Source organism: Peromyscus californicus, unplaced genomic scaffold (assembly GCF_007827085.1).
Source record: "Peromyscus californicus insignis strain IS unplaced genomic scaffold, ASM782708v3 Scaffold_19__1_contigs__length_69161282, whole genome shotgun sequence".
In the NCBI taxonomy this organism is placed as follows: Eukaryota; Metazoa; Chordata; class Mammalia; order Rodentia; family Cricetidae; genus Peromyscus; species Peromyscus californicus.
In genome coordinates this window covers 5,551,500-5,569,401 of record NW_026294491.1, presented here as the reverse complement: position 1 = coordinate 5,569,401, position 17,902 = coordinate 5,551,500, and the positions used below count along the sequence as shown (strand labels likewise).

Below are 17,902 nucleotides of genomic sequence, written 5' to 3'. Positions count from 1 at the left end.
TTTGCTTTCCAATTCTCAATGCAGGCACACACCCAAAGGTCCCCATCTCTCTGCGTCTTCTTGTTTCTCTCCTGGTTTCCGTGTGTCTGTCCTCGGGGACAGATGGTCTCTCTCCTCTCTCACTCTTTCTTTTTTGGTGACGGGAAGAGAGAGGGATGACTAAGCAGGTTAAACAAGTCTCCTGCGGTGGAGAATCAAGGACCGGCAGGTGTGATGGCTCCTGCCTGTCACCCCTGAGCTCAAGAGGTAGAGGCAGGAGGATTGCTTCAAGGTCGAAGCGAATCTGGTCTACATAGAGAGTTTTCCAGCCGTGCTCACATGGTGAGACCCTGTCTCAGACAGCGAGAGAAGCAGGGGGGAGAGAGAACAGAGAGAGTGGGGGGAGAGAGGAGAGAGAGAGGGGAGAGAGGAGAGAGAGAGGAGACAGGAGAGAGAGAGGGGAGAGAGGACAGAGAGGAGGGGAGAGAGGGGAGAGGGGGGGGAGAGAGGAGAGAGAGAGAGAGAGAGAGAGAGGGAGGAGAGGAAAAGAGAGAGAGAGAGAGAGAGAGAGAGAGAGAGAGAGAGAGAGAGAGAGAGAGGATTGAGCCCCGCCCGCTGCTGGGTTTGGAGTCTTCTTTATGCACCCTTGACTTTCCAGCACTTTCCCCCACCCTCTGGGATGGTTACTGCCATCAGCTAGAAAGGACCTAGAGTCACCTAGGAGACAAACTCCTGGCCATGTGTGTCAGAGAAATTCTAGATTGAGTTCATTGAGGAGGCAAGACCTGCTCTGAATGGGGCAGAGCCGCTGCACGGGCTGGGGTGCTGGGCTGCCTGAGGAGAAAGGGGCTGAGTGTCAGCATCCTGCTCCCTCTGCTTCCCGACCAGCCGTCTCGAGCTCCTGCCAGTCACGATGGACGGCACCGCACTGTGAGCCCAACAAAGCCTTCCTTCCTTAAGTTGATTTTTTTTTTTGGTCAGGTGTTTGTGTCGCCGTAAGTAGTGGCATTCTCCAGGCTGCCAGGCTCCTTTGGTCGTGGTTTCTACACCAACCACAGCAACACGGGGTTTGAATGTAGCATCTTGGGCTCCGTGTGTTCTGCTCAGCAGACTCCAGGTTAGCTGCCCCCACCCAGTCCCCACAGGCCGCGTCTACTTCTGTTCTGAGGAGGCGGTTCTCCCATCTCGTCAGGATGCTGCATCAGCAGAGACCCTCAGGAGCCTCTCAGATAGACTGGAAATCCTCCAGGGCCAACATTCCGCCACCCAGCCAGTCTCCGGGACGGTGGTGGACGCTCGTGTTTGTCCAGTGGCGGTGAGACGGTTGAGAAAGAAGAAACTGTTGCTTGACTCCATAGCAAACACCCAGCAGTGAGGTCGCGCAGGCAGACAGGCAGCAGAATCGATTACGATATACGATCTCATATATCCCAGGCTGGCCTCCGACTTACTACATTGCCAAGAATGGCCTTCAACCCTGATCCTCCCCTCTGCATCTCCCAAGGGATGAGATTACAGGAGGGGGTGCTGTTCCCGAGATCAATTGTGTTGACTAGTGTGGTCACCTCAGGCTTCATAAGCGCAAGAAGCGTCAACAGGATGTGAAGGCAATATGATGCTGCGGGGGGGGGGGGGGGGGGGGGGGGGGAGTCTGGGGATGGTGGTGCGGAGCCGCAGCACCGAGTTTCAGCTGCTCGGGAGTCTTGAACATCTTCTACGACACATGCGTGTACCGCAAAGCCAAGCACTTTGGCTCAGATCCCAGGGTCACACAAGCCATCTGGGGCATCACTGGTTAGTTAAGTACCTTTATTCGACCTCAATTTCACTGTCTATCAAATAAGGGGGAAAGGGTCCAGCGAGATGGTTCAGCAGGTAAAGGCACTTGCCACTTAGTCCGAGGTCTCTCCCTGGGACCCATAGAGGAGAGAATTAATTCATGCAAATTGTCTGCTGACCTCCGCAAAGCACATGTACCATGTGTTCTCCCATGACCGCGCATGAACAAGTGTGTTCACATACACACACATAATTAAAAAAAAAAACAAAAAACCAGAAAGTTGGTTGTGAAGCGACGCTAGCCCACTCGAACTTGTGGCTCTGGCAGACCTCGCCCTCCGTGCTCCCCTCCCCCCATTCCCTCTGCCTTGGTGAAAACCATTAGATTACATCCCTAAAGCTAACCCCCAAGGTCCATTCCTTATTTGGCCTCTTCCTCCTCCTGAGGCTGCTACCAAGGTCCAGCTATCAAAGTATTGAAGTCCAGCGTCAAAAGCCCCCTTTGGCTCCCCTAATTAACATGCCCAATTAAAAGTAAACACCTCATCCTAACGTGGGGTTTCCTCTTTACTTTTATAAACTGCCATTTGCCTATGTGCCACGTCTGTCTCCTCTCTATCCAGAGGTGGTCCTCTGTCCTCCAGGACAAATACCCCGCCCCCTTTCCTTGTCCCTTCTCTTCTCCCTTGTCCTCTGTCTCCTTTACCACCGCGTCTTAGCCCATTCCAACACAGACCTCCCCTTTTTCTCTTCTTAACAATTGCTCCAGCAGGCTGGGCGGTGGTGGCCCACACCTTTAATCCCAGCACTCGGGAGGCAGAGGCAGGCGGATCTCTGTGAGTTCCAGGCCAGCCTGGTCTACAGAACGAGATCCAGGACAGCTATGGCTGTTACACAGAGAAACCCTGTCTCAGAAAAAGAAAAAAAGGGGGTTGGGGATTTAGCTCAGTGGTAGCAAGCGCAAGGCCCTGGGTTCGGTCCTCAGCTCCGGAAAAAAAGAAAAAGAAAAAAAAAGTCACACCTGCAAGGTCATTCCCTGCTGTTTTCTGCCTCAGTCAGAAAGCAGCTAGGGTGTGGTTTGTGCCTCATCCAGGGTCCAAGGAGAAAGCCCCCACTGTTCAGGGGTCTCCTTCAGGTTGTATATTTTAAGTGTGGGTACAAATGTCTGCTTGAGGTCTGAGGGTGTGGCCCAGTTGGTAGAGCGCTTGCTTGCCTAGCACGCGCGCAGTCCCCGTCCACCCCCAGCGCTGCACACTGGACATAGTGGTGCACACCTGTGACCCCCCACTCTCTGGAAGTGGAGGCAGGAAGATCAGGAGTTCAAGGTCAGCCTTTGCTGCCAAGTAAGTTGGAGGCCAGCCTGGACTCCATGGAATCCTGTCTCAAACAAAACAAAAATCAGTAACCAATATATTGAGTCCTAAGACAGTTTGAAAGCCCCCTGCAACAGTATGCACTCAATGTTGGGTATGCCGGAATAACTGCCCATGTGGCTTCCACCGAACAAGGTCATTCTTGTCAAGATGTGACAAAGCAGGGTTAGAGAGATGCCTCAGTGCTTAAGAGCAGTGGCTGTTCTTTCAGAGGACCCAGATTCAATACCCAGCACCCACACAGTGACTCAGTACCTCCTGGAACTCTTCCAGGGGATCTGATGCCCTCTTCTGGTCTCCATGAGAACTTCACACATGTGGTACACAGACACATATGCAGACAAAACACCCAAACGTGTGAAAACAAATCCATTTAAAATAAAATAAAATAAATAGATGGACATAGTAAAAGCATGGCTGATAGGCTGTGCCCATGGTCTGCGGAAGCACAGGGCCAATCTGGCAACAGGCCTCTCTTATGGGGGAGGGCTAGAGGCTTAGTTCAAAAAAAAAATCAGGGGCTGGAAAAATCACCGGAGGGGAAGAAAAGAGATAACTTGGTGCACACGTATGTTATTTGATTAAGTGGGAAATAATTACCCCCTTCCCAAGAGCAAAGAAGTCTTACTAATCCTTAGTATCTGATACAGTGTCTGAAATCCAGGCAGGCACTTAATTAGCTGAATGCATACATAGATAATGAATAAATTAGTGAACTCAAGAAATCAAAAAGGGGCAGCCGGGCGATGGTGGCGCTCGCCTTTAATCCCAGCACTCGGGAGGCAGAGGCAGGCAGATCTCTGTGAGTTCGAGGCCAGCCTGGGTTACCAAGTGAGTTCCAGGAAAGGCGCAAAGCTACACAGAGAAACCCTGTCTCGAAAAACCAAAAAAAAAAAAAAAGAAAAGAAAGAAATCAAAAAGGGACATTGAGGCCCAAGAGACAAACAGCTGTTCAAGATGATTCCAGAGTTAAAGCACAGGCCTGTCTCCCTTCCCCCACACAGACAGAAAGGGCACTGGAGGCAGGCCCTTTAAGTGGCTGGATCCTGTTCCTGGGTGTGCAAGAATCAGGCCTGCTGTGTGGGATGGACCTAGGATGGAGGATGGGGTTGCGCACACATGCACGCGCACCCAGTCTCAGTGGACTGGTAACCTAGCAACAGCCTCCATCTTAGCCAATCACAGTTGGCCAGCCAGCTCTCCCTTGCATGGAGATGACTACTCAGGGAAAGATGAGGTGAGGTGGTCTCTGGGGAGGCACGGGTGAGCAGATTCCCAGGGAAGCCCTGGCAAGGCTCAGAGTCCCTGCACGGGGAACCTGCAAGCCTGAGACTCCTGTCTGGCTCCAAAGTGCAGGCAGAAATCCCAGCTGTGTTTTCCCAGGGGTCTGTCTCCACTACCTAACCACGTTCTAATAATAACTGCATTATCATCTTAATGGAAGGCGTTCACCCAAACAGGCTTTCCCATCTTGTCTGTTTTTCTTCACAGTGACAGTTAGACCCTAGGGCCGGTGACCCTGGTTCATGTGCCACACACTGCGGAGGCATCTTGCTTTAAAGTGACACTGTTACTGGTGGGAAGCCCGTGGGGACCCTCTGGTACTGCCAATTTTCAGCCAGAGGAGGCTTTGTGCCAGGCATCTCTAAATTGGAAACTGAGTATATCAAACAACAAAATACATGGCTGGTAAGGGTGGAAGCAGGATTGGTCTTGAGCCCTGTGAGACTGCCCGGTCCCATCTAAGATAAGGAAACCCCACAAAATTCCTGGAAATGGGCAGTTCTAAGATCCTAGGTCAAAAGTACTAGATGCAGGGAGAATGGATCGGGGTTAAAATGCTTGCTGGGAAGGCATGAGAGCCCAAAGCTGGGTGTGCTGGTGTGCACTCGTAACCCAGTGCTGGGGCAGGAGTGTCACTAGACCCTGAGGTCACTAGCCAGCCAGTCTAGCCTGAATGGAGAGCCCCAGTTCCCCGTGTGAGAGACTTAAAAAGACAAGTGGGCGGCTCTTGAGGAAAGACACGTGAGGTTGATTTCTGACCCCTGCCCCCCCCCCGCCCCCGCACAGGTACACACAAATGCATGTGTACCTGCACACATATGCACTGACAGGCAGCCCCTCATACACAAATACCAGCCCAGACCCCATTTGTCTCTTTTTACAGGGAGGAAGCCAGCCCAGGAGAAGGTTGAAGCTGAGTAGATGGGTAGATGGATGGGTGGCTAAGTGAGTTGGTGGGTAAGGTTGTGTGTGGGGAGACAGATGGATGGGCGGGTGGGTAAGTGGGTGGACACTCTGAGCCACGCACCGTATGTTAGCAGAATTAGACCTTACGGGAAAACTCACACCTTCCACCTCTGCTCTGGACATACTCAGCCAAGAGCAAAAGCTCTGACCTGTGTAGTGCTCATGACAAAGCAGGACAACAGCTGGGCTTCCCAGGTGGTGACAGTCCACCGTGTAGACCCTTTCCTAACCTCACTGTTCTAGAAAACGGAGTTCAAAAGCTTAGATCGGGGGCAGCAAGACGGCTTAGTGGGTAGACCCCTGCCACTAAGCCTGGTGACATGAGTGGGATCTCCCGACCCAGGACCCATATGGTGAAGGAGAGAAGGGACACCCGCAAGTTGACCTCTGATACACGCATGCGCGCACACACACACACACACACACACACACACACACACACACACACACTCACAAATGTAATTTTTAAAAACCCTGCTTAATAGAATTGTTTTAAAAAGCTACACTAAAGTATGGCATGGTGGTTCACACCTGTAACCCTACTCAAGAAACTGATGCAGCAGGATTACTATGAGTTTGAAGCCAGCCTGGACTATCCAGTGAATCTGAGGCCAGCCTAGGCTACTGTCTCAGTTAGGGTTTCTATTGCTGTGAAGAGACACCATGACCATGGCAACTCTTATAAAGGAAAACGTTTAATTGAGTGGCAGCTTACAGTTTCAGACATTCAGTCCATTATCATCATAGCAAGACATGGCGGCATACAGGCAGACTTGGTGCTGGAGGGGTAGCTGAGAGTCCTTGCATCTTGACTCACAGGCAGCAGGAAGTGGTCTGTCTTCACTGGGCACGGCTTGAGCATATATGAGACCTCAAAGCCCGCCTCCTTGGTGACACACTTCCTCCAACAAGACCACACCTACTCCCAACAAGACCACACCTCCCATTAGTGCCGCTCCCTTTGGGCGCCATTTTCTTTCAAATTACCACAGCTACATAGTGAGATTCAGTCTCAAAAACAACCAAATGGAACTCAGATAATCAGTTCCTGTGGGAACAGGCTCATAACCTGGGTTTCCAGCCACGTGTCTTCCTTGCCTTTGGACACGAGTTTGAGGTGTGTTCTCACCCCTGTGCACCTCTTCCTAAGAATCCAGGCACACTCTCCAGGCATTCATCCTGTGGAAGAGTCTTACGGATCATCCTGTACTAACACAGAGAAGGAGTAAATGTGTCTAGAAAGTTCTCTGGAAACTCATTCAATACCTCAGGGCCATCACTCCCCTGATTCTCTCTGTCATCTTTGAAGTTTGTGTTCCCAAGGTAGAACTCCACCCTGGCCCCATCCATAACCTTCCTGCCTGACTGGGGGATCCTAGATGAAACCAGAGCACCTTACCCCAGGTGATATTGGGCTGTGTGTGTGGCAGGGTACCTCCCAGCACCCTTTCAGCTGCGACTCTCTTTAGTCAGGCACCTCCGCAGAGCAAGGCCAGGCCTCTTGCCTGTCACGGTCTCACCCTCACTCTCGGCCATGATAATGAGTCGGTTCTGCTACTAACAGGAGTGCCTGGCTGCCTGAGGCTCCCACTGGTCAGGCCTCCTTCCATCCATCTCATAAGCCCCTCTCAGTCCGATTGCCTCTGCAGGGTCCTGCCCTATCCCTGTGTGATTGCCTCGGCGGGGTCCTGCCCTACCCCTGTGTGATTGCCTCGGCGGGGTCCTGCCCTACCCCTGTGTGATTGCCTCGGCAGGGGTACCCTTCGTGGAGCCTCTTTGATACCTGCCGCTGAGCTGGGCTCTGAGTTCAAGTCCTCGACACGCTGCTTTCATGTAGGCAGTAGAGCTGTCTCCTCTACAGAACAGACTGAGGCTCAACTGGCAATGTACCCAGGGGCACACAGGTGGCAGGCAGAGGAGCTGGCCTCCCAGCCCTGAGGGGCCACAGGACAGGTTTATTCCGTCACAGCTGGCCGCCTCTGTCAAGGAGATGTCCTCCATCTTGCCACTGCCCCCCTATTTTCCCTCACCCTGTTCCCTGTGTGTGACAGGAGGACCCTGTACCTCTTCACAGGCTCTTGGGGATCTGCCTTCCTAGAGTTCATCTGACCAGCGTCCATGGGCTCAGACAGCCCTGGGGAGAGGAAGTCTTTAGAAGGCTCCCAGGCCCAAGAATCCCTTCCCAGGCCAGGCAAGTCTCTTCTCCAATCATTAGACACTGGAAAACCCTGCCTTTCACACACACACACACACACACACACACACACACACACACACACACACTGCCAATTAAGAGTACACTGGGGTTCTTGCAAAGGCCCTGAGTTCAGCTCCCAGCATCCACATCAGGAGACACACAGCTGACTGTAACTCTGATTTCAGGGGACCTGGACTTCTCTTCTAGCCTCTGAGGACATCTGCACACATGTAGAACACAGACATACACATGAGCACACACACACACAGAGAATAAAATAAATAAATCTTAAAAGAAATTGTAGAAAGGCCTTCTGGTCCCTTATGAGTTAACAAGAGCAGCTGTGCCACATGGAGTCACACGAGTGTCTCTTCGCTGGGACTCCTGGGAACCAGTTTGGAAACCTAGGTATGTTCTACCTCTAACCCGCTCCTTTCTCTCCCCGAGTCTAAATACAATCCCATGTAAAATGAGGGTGGAGCTAGGTGACTTCCACAGCATCCTCTGCGGTAGAGGCTACACCTCACACTTAGAACTGACGAGGTAAATCCTCAAATAGAAAAGACATTCACACATCATCCACCAACAGCCAACAGTCAAGTAGCCCCTGTTTCATGTGGGCTGGGGGAGCCCCAGGATCTAAGTTTGTTCAGAGATTGATCTGACTGATGACATAAGACAGGAATCTGAATGAATTAGGGTAGCACCAGAGCAGGGTGAGGGCAGTGGGCAGATCGCAGAGGGGAGGAGAGGAGGAACTGGGAAGGAGGGCGTTTGTGCCTCAGGAGAACATACCTCCAGAGAGCAGAGCAGGTCAGCCTAGACATGGAGTTCAGTGCAGGCACTGCCCAGGCCTCTGCAAGCCCAGGACACCACAGACGTCCCTCCCCAGCCAACACAGCCTTATGACATGGTGGCTCTCTAGTTCCAGCCTTGGTCTCAGGCAGGGGACAGTTTCCCTGTTCTTTTCCTTTGTGGTGGTGCTGGGGTCGGACTGGGGGCCTCCTGCACTCTAGACAAGCACCGTGTCATTTTATGCCACCCAGTAACAGTTGCTGCCAGAGACGACTCTCTATCATCTCCTCTGACTCAGTCATTGGCTCTCCATTCCCTGCCTACATGTGGCTTCTCCTGAGAGCAAGCCTGCATTTCCCAGTCTCCTTTGCTACTAGGCAAGGCTATGTGACTAAGTTCTGATCCACAGATGAGGGCTAATAAGACGTGTGTCACCTCCAAGTCCCACCCCGGAGGAAAGGGGTGTGTCTGCCTCCTCTTCTAACTAGATGCAATGTGGACATGGCCATGGGGTGAGGGTGGGGGGTTGGTAAGGGGGGAGAACACCTGTGTGCACCTTGATGGTGTTTTCAGACTCTTGGGGTCTATTGAGAATGCCACTCAGACCTTGGGGGACCAAGAACACGCGCTGTAGAGCAGCCCTCTTCTGCAACAGCCTCCTGGGGTTTCAGAAGGCTCCAGAGCTCTGACTCCAAGAGGGCACTGTGCCAACGGGGAGGCTGATGGCTCTTCCACTGTACAGCAGGTCCAGGAAAGTCACACACTGGCCAGATGATATCTGGGACCAGAGTGGAGGGGGATGGGGAGAGAGTGGACCAGACTAGCTTTGGCCTGAAGCCTTTTCCCTTCTTCCTAAACTCCACCCAGAAAGGCCACATGAAAGCGAGCCCTGGAGTGGGTCACCGGACTGCAGGGACATCGGCAGCTCCTGTCTCAGGGTGGACAAGGCTGTGACGCTGATTCGCACTCCTCACTGGGAGATTCTCGCCTCTGCCGCTGCCTACCGGAGAGCAGGCTGAGGGCCCCAAGAACTGAGGGCAGGGTTTATGCGGTGCTGGAGATCAAACCCACCTCCTGCCTGCTAGGCGGCAGTCTACGGACGGACGGAGTCACATCGCCAGCCCTCAGTTATTTTTTAAAGCCTTCTACAGTAACAAAGCAAGGTCAGGGCTGGGGTAACGTGCCCTCGGTCAATGCCGCAATCAAACAGGACTCGAGGGTTTGTAACATCATCCTGTATCACGTGCTCGGCTTTTTCCGTGTTAAAACAAATTTTTAAACGGACAGGAATGTTCACAGAAGCACTTTTCATAATAGCTCAAAGTAAAAACAACCCAGATGTCTGCCATCAAATGAATGGATAAACACATATGCTGTATCTACCCAGTAGAATAATATTCAACCATTAAAAAAAAATGACTGGTCATGCAACATCCTGGTGAACCTGGATAACATCATGCTGAGGGAAAGAAGCCAGATGCAAATTAGCACACGCATTGCATGTCTCCTTTAATGTTAATTGTGAAGGATCATGTCGTGTTAAACGTGCTCATCTGAAGAGATTGAAAAGTGGATCCGTGACTTCTGGGGACTTGGGGGAACAGAGGAATTAGGAGTCAACAGCTAAAGAGTAGAAGGTTCCTTGGTGGGTAATTAAAGTGTTCTGAAGTTGACTGTGGGGCTTGTTGCGTAACTGACAAGGCAAACAAACTCTCAGAGGGGTGAGCTGCACGGTAAGTAAACCATGCGTCAACAAAGCGAAAGCCTCTGGTTTGTGTTTGGTTAGCCTTTCCCACCTGCAAGCCCCTGTGAACTGAAAACCGCCTCTCTGAAGCTGTGACATCGGGTGGACACACAGGTTTCCCCACTTTGTCACTCTGTCCTCCCACGTCTGTGATGTCGTCATCCTCACCCCACAAGCACCTGCTGCTCCCTCAGGCAATCCTGACTGCAGGGGCTGGCCTCACTGTCTGTCTAGGACCCGGGTGGCACTTCCTCTCATGTTAGAACTACAAAGTGGAAAGCCAGGCATGGGGAGACTGTGGTCCCAGAACTTGGGAGGTGCAGACAGGGGGAACATGAGTTCAAAGCCAGACTTGGCTACATAGAGGCTAGCCTGGTCTACGTGAGACCTGTCTCAAGAAAAGAATGAGAAAGACAGGGAAGGAAGCAGGGACAGCAGGAGGGAAGGCTTGCCGTACTGTCTTTTGCGGGGAGGGGTTGTTTCTGTAGTAGCAGCTGAAGTGGGTGGGGCTGCCAGACCAATAAATCTTTATCCTTTGATAAGAAAAAGAAATTACTTTTTTGAGGGGGGTGGGGTGGGGCTGGAGAGATGGCTCAGTGGTTAAGAGCATTGCCTGCTCTTCCAGAGGACCTGGGTTCAATTCCCCGCACCCACATAGCAGCTCATAAGAGTCTGTAACTCCTGTTCCAGGGGATTCAACACCCTCATACAGACATACATGTAGGCAAAACACCAATGCATATACAATACAAATAAATAAATTATAAAGAGATAAATTATTTTTGGGTTGGGAGATGGGGTCCTGTGTGTAAAGGTGCTTGGTGCTAAGCCTGAAGACCTGAGTTTGATCCCTGGAACCAGCGTGGTGGAAAGAGAGAATAGACTGCCAAAAGCTGTCCCCTGACCTCCCCAGGTACTCCATGGTGCACCCACACCCACACACTAGAGGAATGAATGCACGGAATTTAAAATACCCTCAAAGAAATGATTTTCAAAATACAGAAAATTCGGCTCTGTGAGAATGTGTCCCACTTCTGGCCACATCGGAAATTCTGGAACCCCGCTGGTTGTCATGGAGACTGCCTCTCCTCAAATAAATTGAAGCGGGAATGGTGATGTCATCTCCAATGAGAACCAGGCCGGGGTTAAGTGTTTTTGCTCCATCCTCATACAGAGTGAGGTAGACCCCATCCATGGACCCCCCCACCCTGCAGTCTCCACTTCCTGGGGATGAAGCAGTCTCCAGTCACAGAAGCCCCAAACCAGAGCAGCTTTGAGGAAAGAAGTGGGGCTGAGCTTAAGAATTTACTTAAAAAAAAAAAAAAAAAGACAGGGCACCAGTGGGATGGATTAGCAGGTAAGGTGCTTGCTGCCAAGTCTGATGGCCTGAGTTTGATACCCAGGACTGTGGGGAGCAGAGGAACCACTAAGTGAGTAAGGCTGAGTCAACGTGTGCTGTTGGCATGGGCACTGCCATGCCCGGGATCCAGTGCCTCAGCCTTATGGGCATAGCAAAGTCTCTAGTCTGGGGGTGGGTGTCGCTAGTGTGTGCAGAAAATGTCCACCATCGCTTTCTCCCCCTGGTATTTCCAGCCTGCAGACCGCCTCCCTGCAGAGACCCCTCCCACCTCGATTAACTAATCCTGCCTCCTCGTCCAGCTGTATAATCACAGGCCTCCTGGTTTATCTGTACGCAATACCCTGCCTCCGTGTTCAACTGAGTATAACAAACACATTGAGCCTCCACGGTGCTGTGGTTTCTCCATCAGAAAGGCCCACCCACACCATCCTAGCCTATCCTGTCTGCGTGTCTGTCATTTCTCCATTCCCTTGACGGCCCTAGTCAGGGTTCGAGGACCCAAGCTGTGCAAGGACATGGCATAGGACCTACATGGTAGAAGGAGAGAACCAACTCCTGAAAACTGTCCTCTGACCTCATGCTCACTGTGGCCCTTGTGCACCTGCACACGAACACACACTCTTTCATGCACGCACGTATATGCACAATAAATAAATGTAATAAAAGTAATTTCAAAAAGCGACAGATCTAGCTGGGCGGTGGCGGCGCACGCCTTTAATCTCAGCACTTGGGAGGCAGAGCCAGGCGGATGTCTGTGAGTCTGAGGCCAGCCTGGTCTACAGAGCGAGATCCAGGACAGCCACCAAAACTACACGGAGAAACCCTGTCTCGAAAAACAACACAACAAAACAAAAAGCCACAGATCTCCAGTTCTATACTCAGTGACCACACATAAACTATGAGGTAATGAACACACTTTTACAGCTACTCAGATGTGTGCCAAATGCCCGAGAACAAGAGCAGTGTGTGGGGGAGGAACACCCTCACACCCTGCTACTGCAATGCTGAGCCACCAGGAAATGCCGTGGGAAAGGAAATCTCCTCCCAACAGTAAAAACCACAAGAACCTTAGAAATAAATCTATCCCAGGAGGCTGAGGCAGGAGAATCACCATGAGTTCCAGGCTAGCCTGGTCTATAGAGTGAGACAAAAACAAAACAAAACAAAAACTCCTAAATCGATAAACCTGATAAATGACGCACAGTGTCTTCATTAAAGGACATAATGAGTAGAGAGATGGGTTATGTTTATCATGGCAAGGTATAATTTCAGATAAAATCTCAGCTTTCATGTTGGAGTGGGGAAAGGGGCTGAGAATAACTGAGGCACGGTTTGAGGAGGAGGGAAAGAGCAGGAGAGGAGGAGGGAAGAGGGAGAGGAGGGAGGAGGGGGAAGAGGAAAGCAGATCTGTGGGCACCAGACAGGCACGTGGAGCACAAACATACACGCAAGCCAAACTTCCATACACACAAAAATAAAAGATAGATACTCCATTTCTTTAAAGATGTCTTGAAAGTGCAGGCCATGGTGGCACATGTATGCATGGGTATGCTTGAAATTCTGGCACTGGAGAGGCAGAGGCAGGAGGATTCATGGGGCCCTCTAGCCAGGCAACCTAATTGGTGAGTTCCAGGCCACTGAGAGACTGACTCAGTGGAGGCAGACAATGTTCCTGAGTGTGACATCCAAGGCTGTCCTCTGGCCTCCACATAGGAGCACACACACACACACACACACACACACACACACGCACACGCACACGCACACGCACATGCACACGCGTGCACACACACACAAACACTCCTGTGTGTCTCTGGGGATTAAGCTGTACACTTTCGAGAATCCTCTGGCACGCCATAGAAGAGCCCACGACAGACTCCCCTGGAGTCAGAAGGGCTAGCGTGCATTATGGGCTAGCGTGCATTAGGGGCATGCCAGACACAGCCAACCTGCTCACTGCAGTACTGTTTACAACCCCAGGACTCGGGGTGTGCATCCACAAAGTAATGTGCAGGGGTCTGGTGTTGATGGCACTTGGAGACCTGGGTCTGGACCCCATTGAGCTTCCAGTAACGGGTCAGCACCCTAATCACTTGTTCTGTCTACATAAAATGCTCTCCTCAAGGTGTTCTCTTTAATTTTTTTTTAACAAAATTTTCTTTGGTTTTGGTGTTTTGTTCTATTTTGAGACACAGTCTCTCTACATAGTCCTGCTGTCCTAGAACTCTCTACTAGACCAGGCTGGCCTCGAACTGAGAGATCTGCCTGTCTTTGCCTCCCGTGTGCTAGGATTAAAGGTGTGCACCACTAGGCCCAGGCCCAGGACGTTTTGCAGCCCACCCTCTCAGAGCATCAGGCCTGGGAAAAGCTCTCCTTCCCCCATAGCTAACGCTGCAGCCACGAAGACAGCGTCCCACGGGAGCAGCATCCCACGGGAGGAGTCCGCTCTACTCAGCAGCGACATGGCTATATTGAAGTGTCCACTCTGGCCAGACTAGGTTCAGGTTGCACCTTCCCAAGCACTGTTTGTATCACTTCAGGCAAGTTGTATAAGTACCCTGTGACTCAGTTTCCTCCTTTGTGTCATGGGAGATAATAATAGTTTTCACTATTTCAGGTGTTGTGGGGTCTGGATGACTTAATATGTTAAAAACTCAGAATGGGGGTCTGATACAAAGGACATGCCGCTTATCAGGAAATCACCAGGCAGTAAAATGGCTGAGCTGGATTGGTCCTCACACCTCACCCCTGCTTACATCCCGCCATGCTCATGAGCCATGCTGGGTCTAGGCCTTGATCCCTCACAGAGGCCTCTTCATGACTTCCTTCCATTCCCCGAGTTCCATGGCGGCCTCAGGCTAGCTAAGCAGGTTTCCTATTTCTCCAACGGAATAAAGTGAATTGATTCTAAAGTCTTGCCATAAACTCACTGGGATGGTATATTTTTAAGAACTTGATATAGCCGGGCGGTGGTGGCGCACGCCTTTAATCCCAGCACTCGGGAGGCAGAGCCAGGCGGATCTCTGTGAGTTCGAGGCCAGCCTGGACTACCAAGTGAGTCCCAGGAAAGGCGCAAAGCTACACAGAGAAACCCTGTCTCGAAAAACCAAAAAAAAAAAAAAAAAAAAAAAAAAAAAGAACTTGATATAAAGGCAGCAGGGACTGGGACTGGGGTAGAGTGCTTTCCTAGCATGTGCAAAGCCCTGGGTTCAATTCCCAGCACCACAAAAATGGGCATGGTAATGCACACCTGTAACCCCTGGAAGGAAGAGGCAGGAGGATCAGTAGAAGTTAAGGTCATCCTCGGCTACATAAAGAGTTCAAGGCCAGCCTGTGCTACATGAGACCCTGCCTAAAATAAAACAAAAGGGAGGGTGGAGTGATGGGGGGGACGGCACTAGTTAAGGCCAGGGCCGCCTCCTCCAGGGAGCACTGCCTCCAGGGCAGGGAGTCTGCATCCCCAGGAGGGACCAACTCTTACCCTAGACCCCTTTCTGAAGGCCTGGCATCTTTCCCACTGGACGGAAAGGCATTGAGGGAGTACCCTCAGAGGGCCTTGTGCCTAAGAAAGATCTGGAAAGATCTTTTGGCCCTTTCTTTGCCCCGTCTTGGGGAGGAAGAGTGGGTAGACTAGGGCCTGCAGGATGGGTAGAAATTTTAACTCTGTTTTCCCATCGTTTCTTACACACTGTTAGAAAGAAAAGGCACCTTGCACATACGTGGTACTTAGTGAGCACGTGACTGCCATGCTCTCAGATAAAGTCCCACCCTCCGGAGCAGAGGTCCAGGCAGCAGGGTACCGGGTGCCGCCTCCTCAGAGACATCTAACAGCTGACACTTCAGTTGGTCTCATCAGCTCTACCTTCGAGCACACTCTAAACCCAGTCTCCCATCCTTACACCATCCACATGGCACATTCGTCTCCTACCTGGTGTCTACCTCCAACCCAAGCTGCCCAGAAATCGGGGATCCTTAAAACCCCCAAACTAGATAGTTGGTGGTTTCCAGCACTTCCGTGCCCCAGTCACCAAGCAGTTCACTCCTGTCAACACGGTTCCTCCTTTAACCCCAGGTCAGGGCATCACGGGGATTGCCCTGATGGAGGAAACTGAGGCGCAGCAAGTTCAGCAACTGGCCTCTGTTTCTGCAGACTGGAATGCCAGGGCTAGGACTCGGGGGCACACTCTTGGCAGCCCACAGCTGTCAGCACTGGGTAGGAGCTGGCCGCTGTAGTCTCAGGCCACCCGACCCCTCAGTCGCCTCCTCCAATCTCCCCTCACCCCGCATCCCCCTCAGGCCCATCACCCCGGGCTCCGGAAAGGTCCTTCCTCTGCACCCCACTTTATGCAACATCCACTTGGACGCCACCTCCTCAGCATGGCCCTCCCTGAACATCTTTCAAACACGGTGCCCCTTTCTCCCTTCATCCCGGGCCAGCTTCAGTTTCTTCACAGAGCCCTGGGTCTTCCCATCATGACAGGGGAGACATCCCTATTTAAATTTATCTCTTTTCTTTCTGAAACACTCTAGAACTTCAGTTCCACAAGGGCCCGCATCACGGCGTGGCACTGAGCAGCAGGGGTGGTGGTCGGGCCTGTGCTCCACGCAGCTAGACAGGGAGCCTGTTGCTCATAGCCCCGGGTCAGCACTGTGGCCTGTGACCCACCAGGACAGAGACGAAGCTCCTACTCTGTGCCCCACTCTGTTCCTGCCTCTCCTCAAACCTCAGACTTGCAGCTTTCCGGTGGGAATGACTTCCACATGAGGAGGATGAGAATCACTGCTTTTCCCTGGGTGTTTGCCTTTTAGAGGGAGCCTCACCCTGCCTCACTCATGACAGGACTGAGGGAGGAGTGTGTGTGTGTGTGTGTGTGTGTGTGTGTGTGTGTGTGTGTGTGTCTGTCTGTCTGTCTGTCTGTGGGTCGGGAGGGACTGTGCTTCCTTCCTTCTGGCTTGGGCACAGGGCAGCCCACAGTTAAGGGCGCCGTGGAAGGTCTCTGCTCACCAGTGGGTACTCTGGCACACCTCGAGGCTGACCACGATCCTACTGACCATCTCATTTCCTAGCTGCTAGATCTGGCTTTGTCCCCAAAGCACTTCCAAAGCCGTTCAGGTCCTGCTCAGAGGAGTCCCTCCAGCAGCCCCCGTCACCCGCCCCCCCCCCCCCCCCCCCCCCCCCCCCGGAGACCTCAGAATAAAGGTCTTACCCATTTCAATCCCACAGATGACCAGGGCTGCGATCACCGCGCCAGCTGACGTCCCTGCAAAGCGGTGCGCCGTGTCCAGCATCCTCGGGGCCAGGTCTCGCAGAGCGTCCACGGCCCCAGCTTGGTAGTAGGAGAGGAACCCGCTCCCCGAGAAGGAGATGGAATGAGGGGTGTCTGGGTCCCCCTTGAACACCTGTTCCTCCATCTTCGGGGCCTCTGGCCTCCCGGTGGAGGAGGAACCTATCTGCCTTGGCTCAGTGTCTCCTGCCCTGCCAGCCAAGAGCCTGGAATGTGGCGACTCTACTGTCCCAGCCAGGCACCCATGGGTGGTTCACTCAGCCACTTCCTGGGCCTGTTTAGCTTTGCTAGGAGGCACCCCAAAAGACTGATAAGGGGCCCCAGGGCCTGGATGAAAGGCAGATGGCCCCCAGAGTCACGGGCAGGGTCCTACAGACCCCTTGCTGGCTTCATGGCCTAAGTAGACTCACATTGGGCACAGGTTCCCGACACAGCCCTCTCCACCCATCCCAAGTGCACCGAGGAGCAGGGCATTCCCTGCTCCCTGCCCGGGAGGCGGTGCCTCTCAGCCCTCGGCAGCCAGTTGCAAAATCTCTGCCAGTGCCTCGCCCTGTGCCTCCCTCACTGACAGGCTGCCCCAGGGACAGAGTGACAAGCCACCCTCCCCAGGTGTCCCCCTGACTTCCACCCGCGCCCCTCCCCCAGCCCTCCCCAAACTGGAAATGTTCTTACATAAGCGCCTCTCTTTGTTTATTCTTGCGTTAGGACTGGCTCTGGGCAAAACTGTAACAGAGAAGAAATGTGGCTCTGGGGGTCTGGCCTGGCTTGCTCTCTATGGCTGTGATAATACCATGGCCAAAAGCAACTCGGGGGAGGTATTCCAGGTTACAGCCTACGGTCGGTCATGAAGGAAAGTCAGGGAAGCAAGAACTGAGACAGAGGGCACGGAGGAATGCTGCTCACTGATTGCTTTCTTAAATAACCCATGACCACCTGCCCAGGGGTGGGACGCTCCACAGTGGGCGGGGCCCTCCCATCAATCATTAATCAAGGACTTGCTCACGGGCCAATCTGACCGAGGCAAACCCTCAGACCAGGCTCCCTCTTCACAGCCTGTGTCAAGTTGACTCCTACCCATCTCTCATGCCCTCTCTTTTTCTCTGGCCTGGTCGACGGCTCACCTGCTTCCAACCCCTGTGC

General features: G+C 52.5%; 1 protein-coding gene across 3 annotated transcripts in view; it reads right to left on the bottom strand.

The window, feature by feature from the left end:
* Pnpla1 (patatin like phospholipase domain containing 1) overlaps window positions 1–17,654 on the bottom strand; it is a 38,047-nt gene extending 20,393 nt beyond the window's left edge. For 2 of the 3 annotated variants that reach the window (XM_052744437.1, XM_052744438.1), the window contains exon 1: window positions 16,685–17,339. In XM_052744437.1, coding sequence (XP_052600397.1) covers window positions 16,685–16,889 — 205 coding nt within the window. In that variant the 5' untranslated portion in view covers window positions 16,890–17,339. Of the gene's footprint in view, window positions 1–16,684; window positions 17,340–17,434 lie in introns of those variants that run through there. The other variant, XM_052744439.1, reaches the window with a different exon arrangement.
* Between the last annotated feature and the right edge of the window lie 248 nt (window positions 17,655–17,902).